This window comes from Mesitornis unicolor, unplaced genomic scaffold, assembly GCF_000695765.1.
Source record: "Mesitornis unicolor isolate BGI_N332 unplaced genomic scaffold, ASM69576v1 scaffold6201, whole genome shotgun sequence".
Taxonomy (NCBI): Eukaryota; Metazoa; Chordata; class Aves; order Mesitornithiformes; family Mesitornithidae; genus Mesitornis; species Mesitornis unicolor.
This window is the reverse complement of record NW_010163035.1, coordinates 25,521-46,545: the sequence shown is the minus strand read 5'-3', so window position 1 is coordinate 46,545 and position 21,025 is coordinate 25,521. Positions and strand designations below refer to the sequence as shown.

Genomic DNA, 21,025 nt, shown 5'->3' with positions numbered 1-21,025 from the left:
CGTGTCACTTCCTGAGCTCCCGCCCCGCCCCGGCCCCGACGGGACTTCTGCGGGCGGTGCGGGGTAAGGGAGCCGGGCCCCGCGCCCCCCTTTCCCCCGGGGCTGCTCCCGTTGCACCAGGCAGTTCTGTATTTTGGTAACTGAAGAACAGCGACCAAACTTCATCCCACACAGAAAAGGAAACGAGGAGCCATTTCAGCAACTGAGCTTTATAAATTATTTTCAACAAACCTTTTTTCTGAAAATGAGCTACAAGTGACTTCCTTCATCCACCTTCCCTCTACTACTCACTAGGAATAAATGGCAGGATGGCGTCTCCTATTCCATTCTTGCCTTGTTCCTCTACTGCATGCACTGTATCTTCTCATTTCAGTCTCCAATGTGTGAGAGGGACACTGCCACACTTCCCAGACATCTGTCATCGACGGCATGAGCGGAAACCGAAAGGAAGGCATGGCCGAAACTCCAGCATGCTGCTGGAATATCCACAGTTGACACATTGCTGGCAGGTTTTCATTACTAAACCAGCCCTCCCCCAAGCCATGGACCACCCCCCCAACACATGTGAGAAACAGCAGAGTGGGTGAGCCTGAAGAAAGTTCTTTTTCAACAAAACTGCCGTCAAAGCTTGGTTTTGACTAGAGGATTTTGTCTCCCATGTTCATGACTATCCTATACCAGTAGACCACCACTGCTGCTCTTTGAGCATACCCAAACCCCTCCCTAACAACAAGATGTGAAGGTTTCTTCATATGTGGAAAAGCCAGAAATGAAGAGCAACTTTGGCAATGTAACAAAGCCTCCTGTCCACCCTTCCTCACTCCCATACAGACAAGCAAAGGCGGTGGAGAGGAACTTCTTGGGAGGGCTTGGATAGTCTCTATCTGGACAACATGTGCTCTGGCCATCCCACCACAGAGCAGTGGTATCACACTGAGGAGGACAAGCTCCTCCTCACAGATAACAAACCAGTACATGTCCTGCATGTGGCTGGTGACAGTGTCCCACAGTAGAGGAAGTCCCCACCCCAACAGGAAATCACTGCCGGGGCCACTTCCATCCCTGCTACCTGTCTGAGGCAGTGCAGTGTGATGAAAACAGGAAGGCAAAAGCAGATAGTTGGAGAAGTAAACAAATTCTGCATCAGGCTTCCTCTTTCTCCTCAAGTAATCTGAGAATGGGCCCTGCCTCTCATCCATGGAAGAGAATTCAGTTCTCAGCAAGGGGCTCTAAGGCCAAGGCCAAGCAGAAGGCACTTTGGTAACTCCACGCAGGAGTTTCCGAATGCTCTCTGTACTCAGAAAGTGCTCATCTTTGGGTTTCCATGCCTTCACACGCACACTGGTGCTTGTTAGCACGCAGGCAGAGGTTAAGCAATTGCTCATCCTCCAGGGAAATCAATACAGGGATCGTTACTGCTTTGAGCTCACAGGCTCCCTGGCCTGCTCCCCCCTTCATCAGACCACCTCTGCCCTGTAGATGAATGCAACCACAGCAGAGAGACTCATCTTTAATCCCAAATGTCTCCTCACTTCCTAAATGTCTTCTCAAATTTGGGGATGATGAAGTCTTTCATCCCAGAGTTATCCAAGTGTAGCAACCACTCAGTTTTTCCACTTTTGCGTGCCTTCAGCTGTAACAAGGGAAGGATTAAGTAACCCCTTCACCTCTGTTACCCCTACCACTCTCACATCACCTATCAAAAGCATCTGCCCATCAAAGGATACAGGATGTCCTGCTGTTTTACACAGGTGCTCCTCTGTCCCAGGAGGCACTCCCGCAAGGTCTGAATGGTCCCTGGCTGCACCAGCTCCACCTGGTAATGACTGCTTTGAATCTGCAAGGCAGAAAGAATTATTTCCAGACCAACAGGAAACCATTTGGCTTGTTCCTTCCTTCCTCCTTCCCTCACTTGTCTCCACACAGAGCAGTGAGACCTTCAGACTTTGATCTGGGGTGAATCAAGGGGCTGCTCACAACAATACCGACAACTCAGCTGGGGCAGCTGCTGGCATCACTCGCTTTCCCATTTCACTGCGCACCCCTCAAGGCAGGAGTCCAAGCTAGCAGCTGCAGGATTCCTCATCATCTTACTAAAACCTCCTCAAAGGAAGTTTATTGCTCCCCATCAAAGGCTAAAGCAATCCCCTAGAGATTCCCTTCTCTTTTTCCTGGGCAGCCACTGCTCTCTCGCTCTCTTACCTGAAAAAGGAAGAGGTGAAGAGCACGAGATGTGGCCTCAGGCAGCTCTGCTAAGTTGGCTTCTGCTGCCTCCTGCAGAACCTGGCTAATTTCTTTTTGAGAAATAATATTGCTGCTCTGATATTTCAGAAACTTGAACAAAGGGAAAAACAGATGCATTAAATAGTGAAAGATCCACAAACTCCAACAGTGACTCATCTCCTGGAAAGACCTCTTTTATGTAATGGGATGCTGCAGCACCTTAACCACAGACCTGATTTTTATATCACTTCTAACAGAACCAGTGTGAATATCCATGTTGATGGTGCTCTGATGTATAACCAGACTTACTTTGGTTTAGGTCAGGGAGCAACTAAAATAAACCAGGTAACCTTTTAAAAGTGAAAAAAGAATAACAAAATTCACAGACTCATTGTGTATTTGGAGGGGGAAGGTTCATGTTAATAGCCCCTTCCCCTCATCCACTGCCATGAGGACTTTATCTTCAGTATTTCTGCTGGGTAGGACCATATTCCCTCTCTTGCTCGCAGGCTCCAGCTACAGATTGTGGTAACTCCCTGCCCTGCAAAGTCAGGTCTGTAAGGTCAAAGACCGGGAGCCAAGCTGAGACGCCAAGCAGAGCTCCACTCTCAGGAGAGCCACAGCATGCTCCCTGACTGGCAACAGCAGTTGTGTGTTCTTTGTAGGCTTCCCCTCTCCTCCCCAGGGGTCCTAGATGATATAAATAAATGCTACAAACACCAGAAGAACAGGACGTGCTCGTTAACAGCAGTCAGTTTCTGCAGGGTGTGGAAGAGAAGTTCACATGAAAGTACCATTATTACAGGGCACGAACACAGTGACAGAGAAAGGCACAGCAATATCTGAGATTGCATAGGGGAGTAGTGCATAGGGGGGTAGTTCCTGCTCCAGTAACCAACCCACATGCACTGTACCAACACACTGAAAAAGCCAGAGAACAGCCTGCCCTTCCCCTGCTCACCAAAGTCATCAGCCTGAGAACTTCTGGCTGCAGAAAAGACTTCTGGCCCCCATTGAGCAGTGTGAAAAGCAGGAAGCGGTGCCAGGGCTGAGAAACAACATGTAGAGCTGGGAGAGAAGGAGAAGTCAATCAAAGACAGCTTTAAAATCAGCCAAGTGACAGGCTGGACCCGGATAAGGACAGTCTTCAATACTGACCCCAAGTTTTCTCTTCTAGACCCCATGCTGTGAAACACTAAGGGGATATTTTGCTCTGTTCTCACTTGCTTTTTAATCTGTCACTTTTTGGGCAAGAGTTTAGTCATGAGGATAAAAGCTTAATAGCTTTTTAAAGCAGAAAATACATTTTGTCCATCTTTGTGCTGGTACAGGAAGAGAAACCTTCTCCTGGGGTGCATGTCATAAAATCGTAAGGGGTATCTTTAGCTCAAGGTTTTCAAAATAATATCCGCTGGTTTCAGTATGAGGACAAGTTTCCTGACCACGGGTTTTATTTAGCTGCAGAATACCCTTTAGGGAATAAAGCAAGCCCTATAACATCAGCTGCATAAACTGATCCTGGATCTGCATCAGAGAGCGTACTACGGGGACCAGCCAGACTGATGGCAGCAATGCAAACAATCAGTAGAGAAAATGTTCTTAATAAGGAAAATATCTGATAAACAGAGGTAAGGCTCAAGGTGACTGTCTGTGACAGCATGAAATATCTCACTGAACGCTAAAGTCGAGTGTTATTACCTGGTATTTATTGCACGTTGGGAGCATGGGAGGATGGACAACTACAACAGGTCAGCTGCCATAACTTGTTATACCATGGCAACTCACCAGAGTTTCAGAAAGGCCCCTTTTCCACTGGCAGTCCTGTAATCACCCTATTGCCACTACAAGAATCTTATCTATGGGAAAACAACACTAAAAAGTCATGTGGAATGTTTGGGGGCTATCTTTCAGCTGGTGGAAGTGAGAAAGTACCAGCACTGCGCACTGAGCTTGCTCTGCACATTGGGAAAAGTCTCTGAGACCTCTGGTAACCCTCAAGAGAGGATTTTAGAAAGCCTCAAATGAAGCAACTCCTAGAGGCAGAGTCCAGGCCACACTCTGCAGTATTCTCACATCTTTCAGTCAAACATAGCTATGACCCTCATGCTGCTTGGAATAAGGAGACTCCTGCTGTTGCTGTTGTGAACTTCTGGATCGCAGCAGCAATTTAGGCAGCCAAAGCGACAGGTTCAGCTGTTGCTGAAGCAACATTTCATTAGCTTAATCCCAAATCAGCAGAACCTCTCTCTGTCATGCCACCTTTCTCTTTTTTAACCAGGCCTTTTCATAGCCTCCCTTCAGCTACTGGCTGTCATTCATCTGCAGTATTACATTTTCATTCGACAACCTCCTCTCTCCCACCAGTGTCCCTTTTGTCTCATGTTCATTCACTCCATCCTCTTCTCTCAGTGTTTAAATGACAGAATTGAACAGGTCAGGGTACAGAGAACTTGCTGTCTGGTTTAAGATTAGAGCCAGCACCTGGACTTTGTGGCAGGAGGCTGACAATAAGCAGAAGGGTTCATTCTCCCCCCCGACCATACATATTATGTCATATTGCTAACATGGTCTACAATTAAGTCTGACATGGACTCCATAAACCAAGATCTGCATTTGCTCCTGAACATTGAGAATTTCCAGCTTCCATCCCCTTAGGCTGCATAGTAGTAGCCTGTTCTCCCTTCCCCTCCCTCAGGGCCAACCTGTGACTGGCACTGTTCATGTGGAAGACACACCATGTTCAGATCCTCCCTCCCCTGCATTTATGGCCTACAGGTTTGCTACAACTGGCCTGGAAGTAAAAGACTATTCCTATACATTGCTAAACCTTTCGCTCTTACCATATGGGGGGGAGGGTGTTGGGGAGTGACTTTTTTCCTTCTGGGAAGCATCTTGGTGATCACAGCCAAACCGAGGGCTCATGCTGGCAGGGGAGCCAGGCACTGTGATTTCATCCCACAAAGCACACCATTAACTTCAGGCATACAAATAATTTTTCTTATTGGGAATAAACTCATTAAGCATCTGCTCCACGGTGCTACTGGATAGAGATCAAAGAGCTCAAAATCACTGTGGGAGGGAAACCCAGGAGAAGAAAGAGCAGGAAGACTTTACCAACATCCTGGTTCTTCACATACAGGTATTCCACTAAGGTTTCCAGGCAGGTAACCACGGCTTGAGAGAGCACTGAGTCTTTCTGGAATACCAAGAGGGGGTAAAAAAGTAGAAAAAGGAAAAAAAAAATCAGTCAACAGCTATTGCAAGAGGAAAATTGGTAAAGTGGCAGGATCTGAAGAGCATGCGGCACAGGAGAATAACACCCTTCATCTCCTTCACAGGATGCAACGTGCTGCAAATTATCTGTCACATCAAAGAGCCAGACAAAGGCATGACTACCTATTCTGAGACTTAAAAAAAAATCATGTAACAGCCTCCAAAGAATAAAGATGGGAGCCCAACATCACTCGAGAGAGTTAAATGTAAACCGATGTACTATCCCCTGGAGCCCAACATCACTTGAGCAAGTTAAATGTACGCTGATGTACTACCCCCCAGAGCACCTTGCCAGGGGCATGGGGAGGGACTGGGATTTGTTAGACTTTTCCCACCTCTGTCCCTATGGGTGTGGCATCCCTGCAGAGCAGGAGATGAGAAAACAGAGATCGTCATTAGTACACAAAATTTCAGCTATCCGGTTCACCAGCAGGGAGTACCGCATAGCTTGATTTACCTTCCTTCTCACTGCGCCATGCTGCAGCAAGAGTATCCTCCCTCCTCCTCATCACAGGTCTGTGAGGGGTGGAAAATGCAGCCAGATTTAAAAAAAAAAAAAAAAGGCAGCCCCTTAGGTTCTGCAACAGGAGGGTGGTTTCTCCTCAGGTATCTGCCTGAAGCCCAGCAACACTAGTGTCATTCCAAAAGTCTTATTTTATATACCTGCAACTGGGTATGCACCAAAAGGTTCTGCAGACTGACAACAAGCGAGAAGACCTGCTGCATGGCAAGGGGGTGCAAGGCAGCATCCTGCAGCGATGACGGCTGTGGTTGCATAGCACCTTGGGCTGTGTTTTGCCCAACGATCACCAGCAGAGAGGAGGAGAAGTTCTGTTGCAGGACAGCTCTCAGGAACTGCATGATGCTCACTAGACAGGAAGCAGCTTATTAGTGTCTGTCAGTGTTTTCCTATCCCCTGCCCTGAGTGTCAGTGCCTGTGCAATAGCAGGGGAGAGTTGGGGAGGGAAAATGTGGGCTTAAGGGCCCACAGGAGTTGCCCAGCAGCTACTGACTGCTGCAGGCAGGAATGGCAACATGAATTCCCTTGTTTGTCATCTCCCTATGAGATACTATCTCAATTCATGCTCAGTTCCAGATGTTGCTACCAACCTCCAAAGATTATTTGTCCATAGAAGAACTCCAGACAGGTCCCTTTTGCCCTTTCTCACCACGAGTTCCATACTCCCAAAGCCAAATAGACCAAGGCTTCCCGATTGCCAACCGGCACCTGTCCCATCCCATCCCACAGTCACCAGTTGCCTGTAGCATGGTACTAGCAGCTACTTCCAGTCAAATCCCTGTAACAGATGCAAAATACCTAACAGCAGGATTGGCTTCTTCTTTCTGAAGATGACTGCATTCACCACTTCTGTGAGGTCTAGAGAGAGTGTGTGGTGAACCTAGAGGAGAATGAAATAGAAGAGAAAAAATGGTGCTGGTTTGCACCAGGTAAAAAGCTCCCCTACATACTTTCAGTCTTTAAACACTACCCAATGGTGACCATTGAAAACCAAGGGAACAGCCACAGGGTTTCAGGAGTCTGACCAAGAAGGAAGAGTCACATCACTGGGCCCTCAAGTTTTACTCATCCTCCATTGCCAGCCCCACACAGCTTCCAAACCACAGTGCAACTCATTTGCCTGTCTCTCTCTCTTACTGCTCCCTGCAGGACCTCTGGCACATGGCTGGCAGACTGCTGGGCACATGGAGCAGCAGGAACAGCCATCGCCAAACACAGCTGTACCACAGCCACGCAGCCAGTCAGACAGACTGAGGAGCCAGGCAGCCAAAAGCCAGCAGTGACAAGAACCTGTTCCTGAGGAAGTTGGGAAGCCTGCAGAGAGCCCAGGACTAGGAACTACGGCATGGGTGAAGGAGGCAGAGGAGTTCAGGGACTTGGGAAATAGGGTAAACGGGAAAGGTGGGCTTGAGAGGGCAGTCTGCAATGCACCATTTCTATCACAGAGCAGCCAACCAGCAGTGATGGAAGCCCCAGAAGGATTCAAACTCTTCAGTAAGGCAGAGTTGGCATGGGAGGGCAGGCATAAGATTACAGGACTGAGTCCTTCAAACCATCTTCTGAAGAGAGAAATGTTCAATAGGAGACTTAGGGCTACCTCCTGCAACAGGGCAGTGGTTACTTGTCTAAGAACTGACAAGCCAAAGCCTTTAATAGCCTACCATCTATGACCTACATTTATCCACAGGCTCTTACTAAAGCCAGTAGTAGTAACACAGTTAAGACACAAGCTGCTATGGCCAGACAAGTCCTCATTATTAACATCAGCCTGAGATGAATGTGGGCAACTCACATTGCTTGGAGCCATTGTTCCTTTCAAAAAACTGCAGGCTCAGGAACACAGCCTGGCATCAGCTCACATTCACAGCCACAAAGGCCAAAGACTCTCCACAAGGTCCTCCAGGATGCTCTGTGCAGCTTCAGTGATACTGAGCAGCAGAAAGCAGCAAGAGAAGTGAGTCTTCTTCTTATCCCCTTTCCTTCCCCCTCAGCAGAAGATAAGAAACACTGAAGCTTAGAACTGTTGAAGATTAGAAACGCTGAAGCATCCTTGATCCACTTCCATTTGCCACCTACATCTGCACACCAAGCCAAGTAAGGTTTTGACAAAGCCAAACAACAGGGTTGTAAGCAGCTAAAAGATTGCACTTCAACTGAGAGAGTCACTCCCAGGAGATGAAAGTCAACACTAGCCACTGGAACTGAGTCCCTTTCAGGTTTGGCACAGCACTGACCACCCAGATCCTACCCTGACGTGGAAAGTAAATTGTGCTCAGCAGTTAATAGAGTAGGGACCCGAAAGTCTTGTTATGCATTCACACAGCTGACAGTCCATACAAGTCCCATGCTGTAAGACCTAACCAAAGGCAGCACACCTGCAAAGTCATAGGTGCAGGCGTGGTCTGGTTTGGTCTTTTGGAAAAGGTCTTCCCTCAGCATTAGAAGACCAACCCTTGCCTCTCTGTACAGATCCACACCTGCCCTTAATGTGATTTTATCATCCACTAATAGATGCACTGACTCCCGAATAACATACTGTGCTGGGCATAACTGCAGGAAGAGAGCTCACTACACACACACAACATGCTGTTTAACTCAGTATCAAGAGAGGGAGAGAGGCCTGGGTAGGTACTTCAACAGGAAACATTATCCCCTTCTGTTGGCATTAGAAAGTGCTTCGTTTGAAATTGCAATTCCAGTATCAGCTGACAACTCCAGCTTAGCTCTCTTGTCAGACTGCAAAGCATCAAATACAATGACAGCTGTCCACATTCATATGAGCTTGCTAATACTGAGCACTTACTTGCCAATAATAGGTTTGAATTGTGACTGTTTCATTATTGATCACTGTAGTATCAAAAAAGCAGCTTACAACATGGGAGCTGTGTCTCCCACCCCCAGCATTCCCTTAAGAAAGGCCTTAAAATGTATTTTGCTCTGTCCTGAAGAGAAAAGTGATTTGGATCAGGAGGGCTGTATAGGCACTTATTTTTCCACAGGATTTCTGCCCCCCTCTAACCCTCCAATGATTCAGGTCTCAGCCTTCAGCTACATGTTAGCTTCCAGTCCTGCTGGAGAAGTGCAGCACGGAATAACTTGTGGACAATAACAAAAGAACAACCAAGGCAAGCAGATCTCAGCCCAAAGCAAATCACTTTCCTCTGCTAATGAAGAATATAAATTTTTGGGTTTTTTTAAGGTTTAGCCATTCCCTGGATCTGAAGACTAGAGTGGTTCTAACCTCAGTGTTGTAACGATGCTGATAAAATAAGAGGGATGCAACCAACAGCCATCCGGAGCACAGCAACGCATCCTCAGATGATAGGTAAGCAGGTTCAGAGGGAGATGACCGTAACCAGGTGCACTCCAAAACCTTCTGCAGGAGCTCTAGCAACGACACGTTGGAGAGCAGCACAGCCACTGCTGCATGGGAGAAACATAATCAAAGTGGCTGATGGGATGGCACAGGTTAAACCAGCTTGACAAGCAGAAGAGAAGTGCTGAGCACACCCCTGCTGCAGTGAGGCAGCCCCAGCTGCCACAGCTCATCAGAGTAAGGCTGTCCAGCTATGCTGGTATTCATCTCCCACAGCACAAGCGACCACTCGGCCAGTTAATAAAATGACCAGCTTTCAGCTAACACAGCTGGAAGGTCAGTTAGCGCTGCTCTCTATTATTGTTTAATTTTTTGAAACATGACAATAGTAGAACATTTCAAACAAGGCACCAAAGCCCCACTGCTGTGTTTTAAGAACAAGAAAAATACAGTGGTTCTGTCTCTCAGCAGCGAATTCCTGAATCATCAGAAGGCAGCAAAAACAAAACAAACCAAAACAAACCCCTCAACCTAGAAAACCTCATCTCAAATACAAAATGGTCTTTGTTAACTGTAATGCTGTGACTGGAAGGGGAAAATTCCACTTTACCTGCTGAGACAGTTAGAATACAGTCTCTGATGGCCAAGCTATAACATTGCTGAGATTAACTTAGCAATCAGTACAATCTTGCCTCACCTCTCTGTTGACTACAAGCTGCTGTCTGATGAAGGCTGCAGTACAGAAAATTCAAGGATGGCTGCAGGAGGTCAGCATCCCTTGGCCTGCATTTTCCACAGAGATTACTGACTGGAAATAAAAGAATGTGCGTAACACAGACACCAGCATAACAGAGCATCTCAGCACAAGAAAGAAGTCAGTCAGTGGGGAGAGAATTCAGACAATGGTAACACAACCTGAAGTGAAAATAAACAGCACGAGGTTCAGACAAAGCAATAGGCATCTGTCATAGAGCATTTGCTTTAGACCAGAAAGTGCAGTGAAGGATGATAATGGGGAGTGGGAAATAGAAAATGGGTAAGTTAAAGGGCATATATCACACTGGGCAGTAATGAATTCAAGAGCAACAGACTATAAGTTACCTGTTTCCACAGAGTTAGTTTGATCCTAATGCTTGGTCAACCATAAACAGCCCTGTGCCTGTCTCACATGGTGACCAGGCTGGGGAATGGCATGGAGATCTGTGCTCCTCCGCTCTCACCAGCTCTGCTCACAGTAGGAATAAATGTGCCATGTTTGTTGTAAGCACCAAACACTTAGAAACAATGTTTAGCAAGAGTTCAGGAGGGAAATCTGGGACTGCAAGGCTCAGCAAAACTGTCATAGGAGATCTTTTGAAGAGCTTAAAGTCTGAGTAAGCAATTCTCAAAAACACACATCAACACGCCTCCCCACACCCCTTCCATCCAGGAGCTGGTTTCACATAGGCCTCATCAGAGGAGAGTGCCCTGCACTCCCACCCCTGAAGAACACAGCCTGAGGAGCCAAGCAGGGAATGAAGGGGGTGGCTGGGGCAGAGAGTAGTGTTGAAAAATACAAAGCAGAAAGCAAGAGCAGGAGTTTGTGACTCCTGGGAGCAGCTGAGCTGTGCTCTGAAATCACAGCAGCTAAAGAGGGCTGGTATGAAGAGGACGTGCTTCTTCCACATCCCCAGTTCCCTTGGCTAATGAATGTCTGAGAAACAGTGCTTCTTTAACAGGGCAACACAGGTAGCCCTGAGACACGAAATGTTCCAAATTGAAGGGGATAGTCCTTCAAAGTCTGCTGGGGAGTTCAATTTGTCAGAGCCGGGAAGAGATGAGAGGATGGATCAGCTGAACTTCCTCCTGGTATCTGTTCTTTTTTCACAGCCTGCATGAACCTCCAATAGCCAAGTAAGAAGGGAGAAGTCACCAAGTAGGGATCAGCAGACAAGAGCGCAGGTCACGGTATGGTGAGTAAACAAACACAGCCCAATCTTCCATGTCTCTGGAGTGGAGTTGGGCAAGTCCTGCAGCTGGTTGGGACCCATATAGTCTGGATTCACTCTCCAGGGAAAGCTCAGGTTCATTAGGCTGCTGGTCCCCAATGGCTGATTCACAAGATACCCTTGTATCCTGAGCCCCACAGGAGTGTGTTAGCAAGTATCTCAAAGCAACCATAGTTGTAATGCAAGGTACACCTTCTCTCAAAGGACAGAAAGCCAGCCCTTAATAATCTTATGGAACAATTAACGATCACAGATCAAAGGACTCTAGGAGAAGATGGACGCACAGACTCACCCTGGTGAAGCAGCTTGAAGTCTGTGCTGTCCAGCTCCCTCACACCCTTGCTCCGCAGTTGCACCAGGAAAAGGAGGCTCAGCAGAACAGGCAGGTTCCTGTTAGCTAAGAAAAGCACGGCTTAGTTTGTCAGTGAACTCTAAACTGTTGTACCTGATGGTATGCCAGGAATTTTTAATTTTCCAGCTCAGGAATGAGAGTGGGTTAAGGAAGGAAGTATTCTCCCTTTACTTATTTACTTATATACACACACACACACACTCATACACATACACACTCACAACTTAATTCTCGTCTCTACAGTCCCCTCTGGATCAAGCCCCCTTTCTGTCATTGTGGGTTGGCCTGAGTTACGCTCTGGATTCTGCCAACACCGTTCTAGGAACAACTAGAAAAGAAGGGGAGAAAGGAGACTAGGGTCATTAACACCCTTAGTGAACCATGTAAGGGGCATGGTCACAGCACATTCAAATTGATACCTCTAATAACCTAGAAGTCACCAGCCCTTTGCAGACTGCCCTCTTCCCATCTACTTGACCATCACTGGTGGTCCGTGCTTTGACAACGCCGACCCAGCCCCTCAGAGCTCTCAGCTGCACAGCATTTGTTCTCCCCCAGTTTGTGGCAAAGGAAAATGCTGTCTCTTCAGCTCCACAGGGCAGAGCAGAGACAGTAGAGGTTAAAGCCCCACACAGCAGGTCTGTACATGAGGAGAACGGAGCTGCTCAGACCACCAACTCCCCAGGGCAACAAGACACTCTCCCTAGTAAATTCACTCCTATACAGTGCTGTAAACAGGTAAAGATTTTGTATTGTGTAAAGCTGCACCTACAGCAAGCAGCTATCATGTGCAGAAAATGTTGTCACAAAGGCTCAGGAGTTTTCAGTTTTAAGGAGGAAACATTTATGGGTGTTCTCAATGTTAACATGTTCATGATGGAGTCCCACTGTTGGGCCTCCTTGTCTCAGAGCAGACTGATGTTTCCATAGGCATGCAGCTCCCCTGGACTTATCTGCCCCAGACCTCACAGAGGTGTGCTGGGAGACAAGGAAGTCGCATTTCCAGAGGACATCTGGTGTTTGACTTTCCGGATGGGGCTGCTAGGAACTTGGGTAATGAGTTCACGATACAGTATGAAGTGGAGCTGGGGATATTAGGTGCAGCAGAAGGGCCCTAATCTTGCAAAAGCCCCTCTAGCCCAGTGTCCCGTCTCCATCACCAGCAGTTTGGAGGAGTAGGTCTGACTCCCACAACAGGAAAGAGACAATCTCTGCAGTCCCTGGCACCCCTGTATCAGCAACAGAGGGGACACCATAACTCCAAATGCGCACAATTCCAAGCCAGATTACATCTAACAGATGCCAACATTGCCTTCTTTACCCATAGTCTTGTAGCCTCATGGTCTACCATGCTTCTGCTTTCAACCTCCCTCTTCTCCAGCCCACTGACACTCCTGGAGGTAAGGCACTTTCCCTCCTGTTGCTTCCATTCCCCAGACAGAGTAGGGCTGTTATGAGTGTCAGCAGCCCCCTCAGGAACAAGCATAAGCTGTGCTGGGCTCCTATTCCAGGGGAGCCAAGGATGTCCTAGCACCGTTCCGTCTTTCCATTCAAGCTCACAGGCTGTGTTGCACACCTCCTTGCATGATGGGGCAACAGTCCCAACTCCACAGCCAGGGCTAGTAAGGAAAATAGAGAGCTTTCCCCCTGTCACAACCCTGCTAAATCTTTGAGAGATTTAATAGAATTGTGAAATCTGATGATACCACAGTTCCTGTTTGGCGATCAATATCATGAATGATTCAAACTATCTCTGTTCCCAGTCTCTGTGCCCTGGCAACTGATTGTACTCAGGCACACTAAGCTGTTTTGCACAGAGAAGAGGCAAAAAAGAGGATGTTTTTCAGTCACCAGTTCACCCGTGCTCAATCTGGGAGATTTACCAGCATAGCTCTCTGCTTGAACACTTATGGCAGTATAAGGAAGTCTTGCCTTGGTTTAACAATCACAGTTTGAAGCCAGAACAACCTAAATCAGAAAAAAAAAGACTCTCTCATGTCAAAACAAGAATCTCTGGAAACTGTACTCTTTTAGTTTCCTTTCAGTCCATAAATTTCCTCATACAGATAAGTACTGAAGCCACATCAGCAGTCCAGAAACACTTTATTCCAGACTGCATCTCTTCAGCCATCTACCCTGCTAGTTGACCTTACAGCAAGCCCAAGTCAGAAAGGGGACTCACCTTGTATGGAGGCTGAGCTGCTCTCTACCAGCAGCTGCTGCAGAATCTGTAGGAACTGACTGCGGAGCAGGTCACAGACAAGGACATCCTCATTTCTTTCCAGGAAGGTCCTTATAGTCATCAACACATTCCAAGCCATCTCCACTGAGCTGGAACAGACCAGGTCCTGGGAGGGAAGATGCACACACGTTACCTTTCTGCCCTGATTAGGCAGAAGTCACTGCTGTTTAATACTGTTATGCTAATTTGGTGCCTTGGGAAACAGTCTAATAAAGCACTGTTCAGATTAAGTACGTCCTGATTAAATAAAGTACCAAACAAAACAGACTCTTGTCTGATAGGCACTTCTGAGTAACATCTTCAAATGCATTTGGCTATGTAACTCCCATCCAGCACACAAGTGTAGGGGCAACATATATTTAAGGTCAAGGTTTAAGATAAGTGAGATCCTAAAGCCAGAGCCCTGTTTCCAAGAGCACAGAGTCTCTGGCACTTCTGCTCTCCTTGTTGCTTTGAAAAATCAGGTTGCATTTTAAGATGCTTACCTAAAAATCAAGCTTATGAGTCAGTCCATAGTTACTCATTTTCAAAAGGCTGGCAGCCTCACATCTGCAGTAGCAACATAACAGCTAAACGGCATGAAACGCACATAAACCAGACAAGCAATCCCTCAGTCACAGAAAATGGAACGGTCGTGTACACAGCACTCAGCTCATGAGCCTGTTTCTTGAATATAGAGCTCTGTCTGGAGTCTCCAGGATGAATCCCACAGCTGGTAGCCCTAATTTGGGCATACTTTTGTTGTTAAGGTGTTTAACATTAAATTCACCTGCACAACATGTATAGATGCAGGTCCATAAAGATCAGGCAGAAAATCCCTGGTAGTACTGATGTAACATGATCATCTCAACATGTATTACGTCAGCCCTACCTTTCCTCTCCTCCCCTAGTAGTGCTGGCTACTGCACTGCAAATGGTACAGCTGAAACTGGTAAACAAAAAACTGGCCTCAGCAACCAAGCCTATAGCCTGCTGGGACAGCCTACTGCCTTTTCCAGCTGCCTTTCCCTATCACACGGTAGGCACATATCCAGACTGGGATGATGGAGAGGAAATGGCTATGGCACTCCATACCCAAGGAAAGCAGTTCAGGTAAGAACAGGCTGCCTGTGAGAGAAAAGCCGTCTCTAACTCTGAGTCTGATTCCTGCCCATAGCTCAGACCTTCAGGAATAAGAGGCAAGGAGCTGTGTGTACAGTCAACTCTGCTGACATATATCTGCTCGATATGACATTCAGGAATGTAATCTAACATCAGGCAGCCTATCTCCATTGTGTGAGAGAGCAGCTCAGATCTGGAGCACGGAGAAGACAAGTGGGACAGTGTGTGATCACGACCACGTTCACCCCCAGATGAACACACACAGCACTAAATGGCACTAACCAAGGGCCACAGCCTTCCTGGTCCAGGTAAACGCATCATTGTGTTAACACCTTCCTTCTAACTCAGGAGCTCAAGGTCTCACATGATGCCACTAGCCATCTGTTCTATCTAATCCACACAATTATTAAAAGCAAGTAAGTCAATAAATCATCCTTGGAAGGACATTCATTTTTGTTTCACTGTACCATGCAGTAGCCTTTCCATTTTACTAGTGCATTCTCAGGCTGAGGTTATTCACCTCATAAGTTTTGTTTACATCTGACAGTACATTTATTCCAGGATATTGCACTGTTTTATTAGCCCATCTAAATTCAGATTGATTATGCTCCTCCCCAACTTAAAGGTGAATTGTCAAAGCCTGTGATTTATTACAACTTACTTTAAAGACCGGGACAGAGCTAAATTAATTTATTTCTGCAAACCACATGGCAAGACAGAAAAGGGAAACCAGTAATGCTGAACCCCTCGGTAAGGAGCCACTGTTTCTCTTTTGCTTACCAATAGACCTGTGATGGATACATCTGCTTTAGTTTATGCAGTGATACGTTCCAGAACTACTGCCAAAGGTAACAGGGTTGGCAAGTCTCATGGGACACTTCTCTTTAATTTGTACTGGTATGTCAACTCATTGATCATTTTTACTGATGCTCTGCAATGGTATAAAATGCCTAGATGTTTTTACCTACTCTGCAATATCACTCTGACTGTGAAAGAACTGCCCTATGCAAAAGCCCTCCTGTCAGGTCACTCCAGTAACCTAGGATATTAAAATTTACTCCATAGCCTCTTAGACTGGAACAAATACATGCTAGTCTGTAATGACCAATGTGTGCCCACTCAGAGTCAAAGCTTTCTCATTCATTGCTTGCTGACAGGGGTTTCTATTCTCAATGATACATAGTTGTAATTTCTCTAACAGGCTGGAGAACAAACATCACACCTCTTAGCTCTTGCCCTTACAGGCAAATCTCATGCTCTTGTGTGGAAATGTCAGCAAGTGTTGACTACGTGACAGGCTGAACAGTCACAGGACAAGTGGCTACTGACAGGGAGGGGCGACAGGGCAGGTGGGAGAGGTGGAAGTGAGAGCAGGCCTCTCAGCAGCCATCAGGACCTGGATTCTGTCAGAACCACACAGGTTAACAGAGCTGAGTACACCAGCTAAATGCAAACATTCTGGTCCTGTTCCTTCAAGGCCCCTTTCTCTCCGCACTGATTAATTTTCCCTATCCCAAGATTTTTATTTTATCTTTCAAGAGCAATAAAATGTGTTATTTGCAGTCCTGAAAAACCAAGAGTACTGCACAAATCTCTGACAAGACTCTCCAGTTGAAAACAAACAAAATTAAAACCCCAAGCAAACAGAAAGCTGTGCCCTCAAGACCTGCTCTCTGCACGCTGCTTTTTCAAAGTTCTTTGTTCCTCATACCCTTCTCATCTATCAGTAGTAAACCATTGCTCCCAGATTAGCAAAACAGCTTCCTGAAAGGCTGCCACAGAAGAATCTGCAGTACCCAGCTGTATATCTGGATAGAGAAAGGAATGGAGTTTTCCATGGCATATATCAGCAGCACCCTTCAGCCACCTTCCTAGGCAGCTTTCAAAAGGTCTCTTTCTATCACAGTGGATGGATGACAGAGGAAGAGCTAACACACATACACAGTCCCATTCTTCCTGTCAGGCTTTCCTGGAAGGTGGAAGTCTGTGTATGTACACACTAGCCCTTGTAGAAGAATCCTTGGCCTCATAACAGCACTAAGTGCTTTAGGAACAAAAAAACCTCCTAAATCAGGGCCAGGATTACAGCCTGTCCTTGTGAAAGTCACATACCAGTAAAATCAGTAAAATGCTGGAGTTGCTCTTCAGAATGGGAAGTAATGGGTTAGCACTGTTCAGCTGATCAGATGCACCAAAACCAGGTTCTTCGGTCTCGGTCTGCTTGCAGTTTCCCCATGAAAACCAGAGCTGAAGGACTTGGTGTCCAAATCTCCCCATAAGTTCAGGGTAGCGCAGGAAAAATTTCAGCAGGAGAGGACAATGGACGTAGACCAAGCTCATATCTGCAAGGTTATCCAGGATCCTCCTTATGATGCACAGCGACCTCTGCTAAGTGCGAGGGAGGGAACGGGGAAGGGGGAGAGAGAACAAAATAATCACTAGATACTGAACATCCAAAAACTGAAGTGATGAGTTTACTGTGAGAAACAGTCACATTGCCTTTTAAGTAGACAATCAAATATATCAGTTAAACATAATTTTGTGAAGCCCATTTGCATCACAAAGGCTAAGAAACTTGTAGGCTTTATACAGTGCTCAAAGCTGTGCAGCAGCAGCAAAGAGCCGTATGGGAACACTAGAAAGCCTGCTGCAGAGCTGTGGATGTGTTCAGGAGGCTGAAGCTATGAAACTTATTATATTCCGTATGTGAATTCACAGCCTATCCAACGCATTTACACTTCCCACACATACACAAGTTTATTCAGTCAAATCTATATTCCCTAGTGGATTTTCACAGTTAACTTTCCAGAGTGTAGATGCACTGCGCACTCTTCACTCATTCACCGCTCACCACCTATGTCAAAATACTTTCTGCAAGAGGGCTGACGGGAGTGGGGAGAAACCTTAGCTTCAGCTAAAAAGGGTCCAAGAGGTAGGAATGAAATCTTCTTTTACCGAGTCCAGGGCTTTGCCTTTGTCCTGAGAGACAGCAAGGAGGTAAAGTGCAGGTCTGAGTACATAGGGAGGTGGACAGTCTCCACGGTCCTGTGCTGACAGGAGGAAATTTCTTATGGCTAAAAATAATTCTGCTTCTGGGACAAACCTGCAATCAAGGAGATTGGAGTGGAAACAATAACATTAGACATGCCATACTCACCAATATATGGTATGTAACAGCCACAAAACCACTTGCCTTGTACACTCTTGACTCACCTGTCCCCAAGGGTGTAGGCAAAGTATAAAAGTAGTATGAAGCAGTGTTGGTGGCTGCAAAGAGACTGATCCAAAGAGAAAGGCTCAGGGGTTTCGGCCAGGAGGACAAGGCTTTCAGCAATAGTGTAGTTTAACTGAGGCAAACCCTTCTGCAGGAGCTCAGATATCTCTTGCTCTAGAAATAAAACTACTGTGAGCAGCCAGGCAGTGATGAGGAATGTCTGCACCAAAGCGAAGAGGAACAGAGGGATGGACGCATCTCCCTGCTCTAAACTCAAGTATATTAAATGAGGGAAGCTCCTGATTGAACAAATATCAAAGCCAAGCTACTACCCTGCAGTTTGCATGCAGCAAGCTCACCTCTATGATTTGGCACAAACCAAGGTGTGAGATCTGCTCTAACAGAGCTGGCTTTGAGGATGAAAAGACATTTCTGTTTGAGGTTTCCAGCTCTTTGCTGATACTGCCTGTACAGTGACCGACCACTGCCAGCGGGAAAAGTGGCTTTTGTGATGTGGAAACTTTCATCTCATTTAGTTGGGACTTACCTATTATGGAAAGTTACAAGATAGACAGGAAAACTCATAGAGTTTGCCAGAGGAAAAAATTACCTTAATTTGCAGATATGGGTGTCTGTGGCAAGTAGTATTAAGCCACGCACAGTTGTGCCAATAAATGTCACCATGTAAACAAAACCATAGGCAGATGAAATGCATTTATTCCAGAGGATTTCAAACTCTTCAAAAGGTATTATCTGAGTCTTATCACCCCACTGGACTGTCTTAAAGAAAAACTGCAAAAAAATCTCTAAATAGAGCGTATGTATCTGCGTCTCTTCTCTCCTCCTTTCTTTGGTGTTTTTTGGTTTTGGTTTTAGAGGGTTTTTGCACCTATTGCCTAAATAGAGGGTGGCAGGACCTCAACTTAAATGAAGCAATTTGTCTCTTCCCCCAGACTTGCCCTCCTGAGAAGAAGTTCTCTCCTTCTCCGTGGCAGAGTAAAGGCTCAGGCACAAGCAGCAGAGGAAGCTGGAACAGGCATGATTCAAGGCAGGGTTACTGCAAAGAAGAGCAGAAAGATACAGTGAAGAAGGCTAGAAACATCCTCTTCCCTCTTCTAATACCAAACTCTCTCTGCTGGAACCTCAGTTTACTGAATGATCACATACAAGCACCTGCCCTGTCACACCAAGACCCCAGGAGCCAACCTGAGCTTCCAGGAAAATGCTGAGTTCCCAGAGGAGAGTCAGCTCACAGATGTGCTGGGTGCAGCAGCAGTGAATGTGTTCACATATGACATGTGGGACAACATGAATACAGTGGGGTGCTCTTACAATAATCATACCCTGTATTCACACATAACACTGCAGAGAAAGGGAGGTATTTGAGGATGGTTCCCAATACCCAATTCCACTGGTGACCACCAGTAAGGAGATTTTGGAGCAATGGTTTTTCCAGAGATGAACAGGAAGAATGTCGAAATGTTAACTAAAAGGGTGAGAACAGCTCTATTTCCAGGTATTTCGCTCTCTCCAATGAATTTCCTTGCAGAATAAGACATAACCAAGTATCTTTGCACTGTAACACACCATCCTTGGTGCCCCACACTACTGCATTCAGAGGCCTAGATCACTTCCTGCACACACCATTCGCAGGTGCAACCACCCCCATCCTAACTTACACAGTGGTAACCTGGACTAGGCGTGCTGTGTATCTCTTTTAATGAGATGCAGTCACAGGAAAGAGGAGGTAAAACATCTCTGCAGATCCACAGAGAATCTCTCCAAATGCTCCTCAACCTAGAAATCACAGCCTCTTCCACAGAAGACCCTTTGCAATATTTGCTGTTGAAGTCTTCCTCCTCCCTCCCATTTCTTATACATTACCACACCACAAGGAAAAAAGAGAGTGGTAATATGTGCCTAGGAAGCCAGAGCTCAGATGGAACCGATGCTACTGTTACTTCTTTTCAAAACACCCACTGACTTGACTACTCCAAAGTCAGGCTGCGCTATCTCTATCTGCGCAGCTCACGACAGAGCACAGAATTCTCACAACACTGTGGAAATCCACCCGCCCCCTACCCAACTGCTTCTCCCTTCTCCCACATCCAGCTTTTCCATTGTCAGCTACAGTTCACATTTTGCAATAACATGCAACCACTCTTGAGTCCTTCACCCATCTGTCTTGCCTAATCAGGTGCATTAGATAAGGCATGATCTGCTTTCCCATATGGAAATTTTTGGCTCACTCACAAGACACATGTTGCAATACCTTTGTATGGAGCAAAACCTGGCCTTCAGCTCCAGTGTCAGCCGGATGAAGGAGCAGGATGCTAGGCAGAAAGCAAGACAGAAATGTTGAAGGAGCACAGAGTGTGTACAATAAGGGAAAAGAGTAGGCAGGTCCCATAACCATTCCCACACATCTCCACGCAAACCTGGCCTGGGCAGGCCATCTGAGTAAGAATACATTTGTTAGGCCTTCTCTCCCAAAGCAGACTCGGAGTAGTTTGCTTTGGAGGGGAGATTCATTTGTCTTTTCAGGAGGAGAAGGGAAGATTCACCAGCTTCACATGTTTAGAATAGAGAAAATCCATACATCGCCTCTCTGCTGTGCAAAGAGTAAAGAATAAACAGGGTAAATAGGATTTCTACACAGTAAAATTCCACCAACAATTCCAGCATAATCCCTGTCTACAGGAACAGCCAATTCTGAATATTCCAGAGGAAAGAGTAAAGCTGACACAACTTATCTAAAATAAAATCTGTCCCATCACCATTGCTACGCCAAATTAC

At 46.4% G+C, this 21,025-nt stretch overlaps 1 protein-coding gene across 1 annotated transcript in view; it reads right to left on the bottom strand.

Annotated features, from left to right (window-relative positions):
- Nucleotides 1-1,667: 1,667 nt before the first annotated feature.
- MEI1 (meiosis inhibitor 1) overlaps nucleotides 1,668-21,025 on the bottom strand; it is a gene marked incomplete at its 3' end in the record, with an annotated part of 41,928 nt that continues 22,570 nt past the window's right edge. Inside the window, 14 exon segments of the mRNA XM_010193802.1 lie at nucleotides 1,668-1,714; nucleotides 1,717-1,837; nucleotides 2,203-2,334; nucleotides 3,185-3,291; nucleotides 5,338-5,419; nucleotides 6,160-6,365; nucleotides 6,815-6,896; nucleotides 9,258-9,439; nucleotides 10,030-10,140; nucleotides 11,613-11,717; nucleotides 13,855-14,020; nucleotides 17,128-17,400; nucleotides 17,971-18,118; nucleotides 18,229-18,403. Coding sequence (XP_010192104.1) covers nucleotides 1,668-1,714; nucleotides 1,717-1,837; nucleotides 2,203-2,334; nucleotides 3,185-3,291; nucleotides 5,338-5,419; nucleotides 6,160-6,365; nucleotides 6,815-6,896; nucleotides 9,258-9,439; nucleotides 10,030-10,140; nucleotides 11,613-11,717; nucleotides 13,855-14,020; nucleotides 17,128-17,400; nucleotides 17,971-18,118; nucleotides 18,229-18,403 — 1,937 coding nt within the window.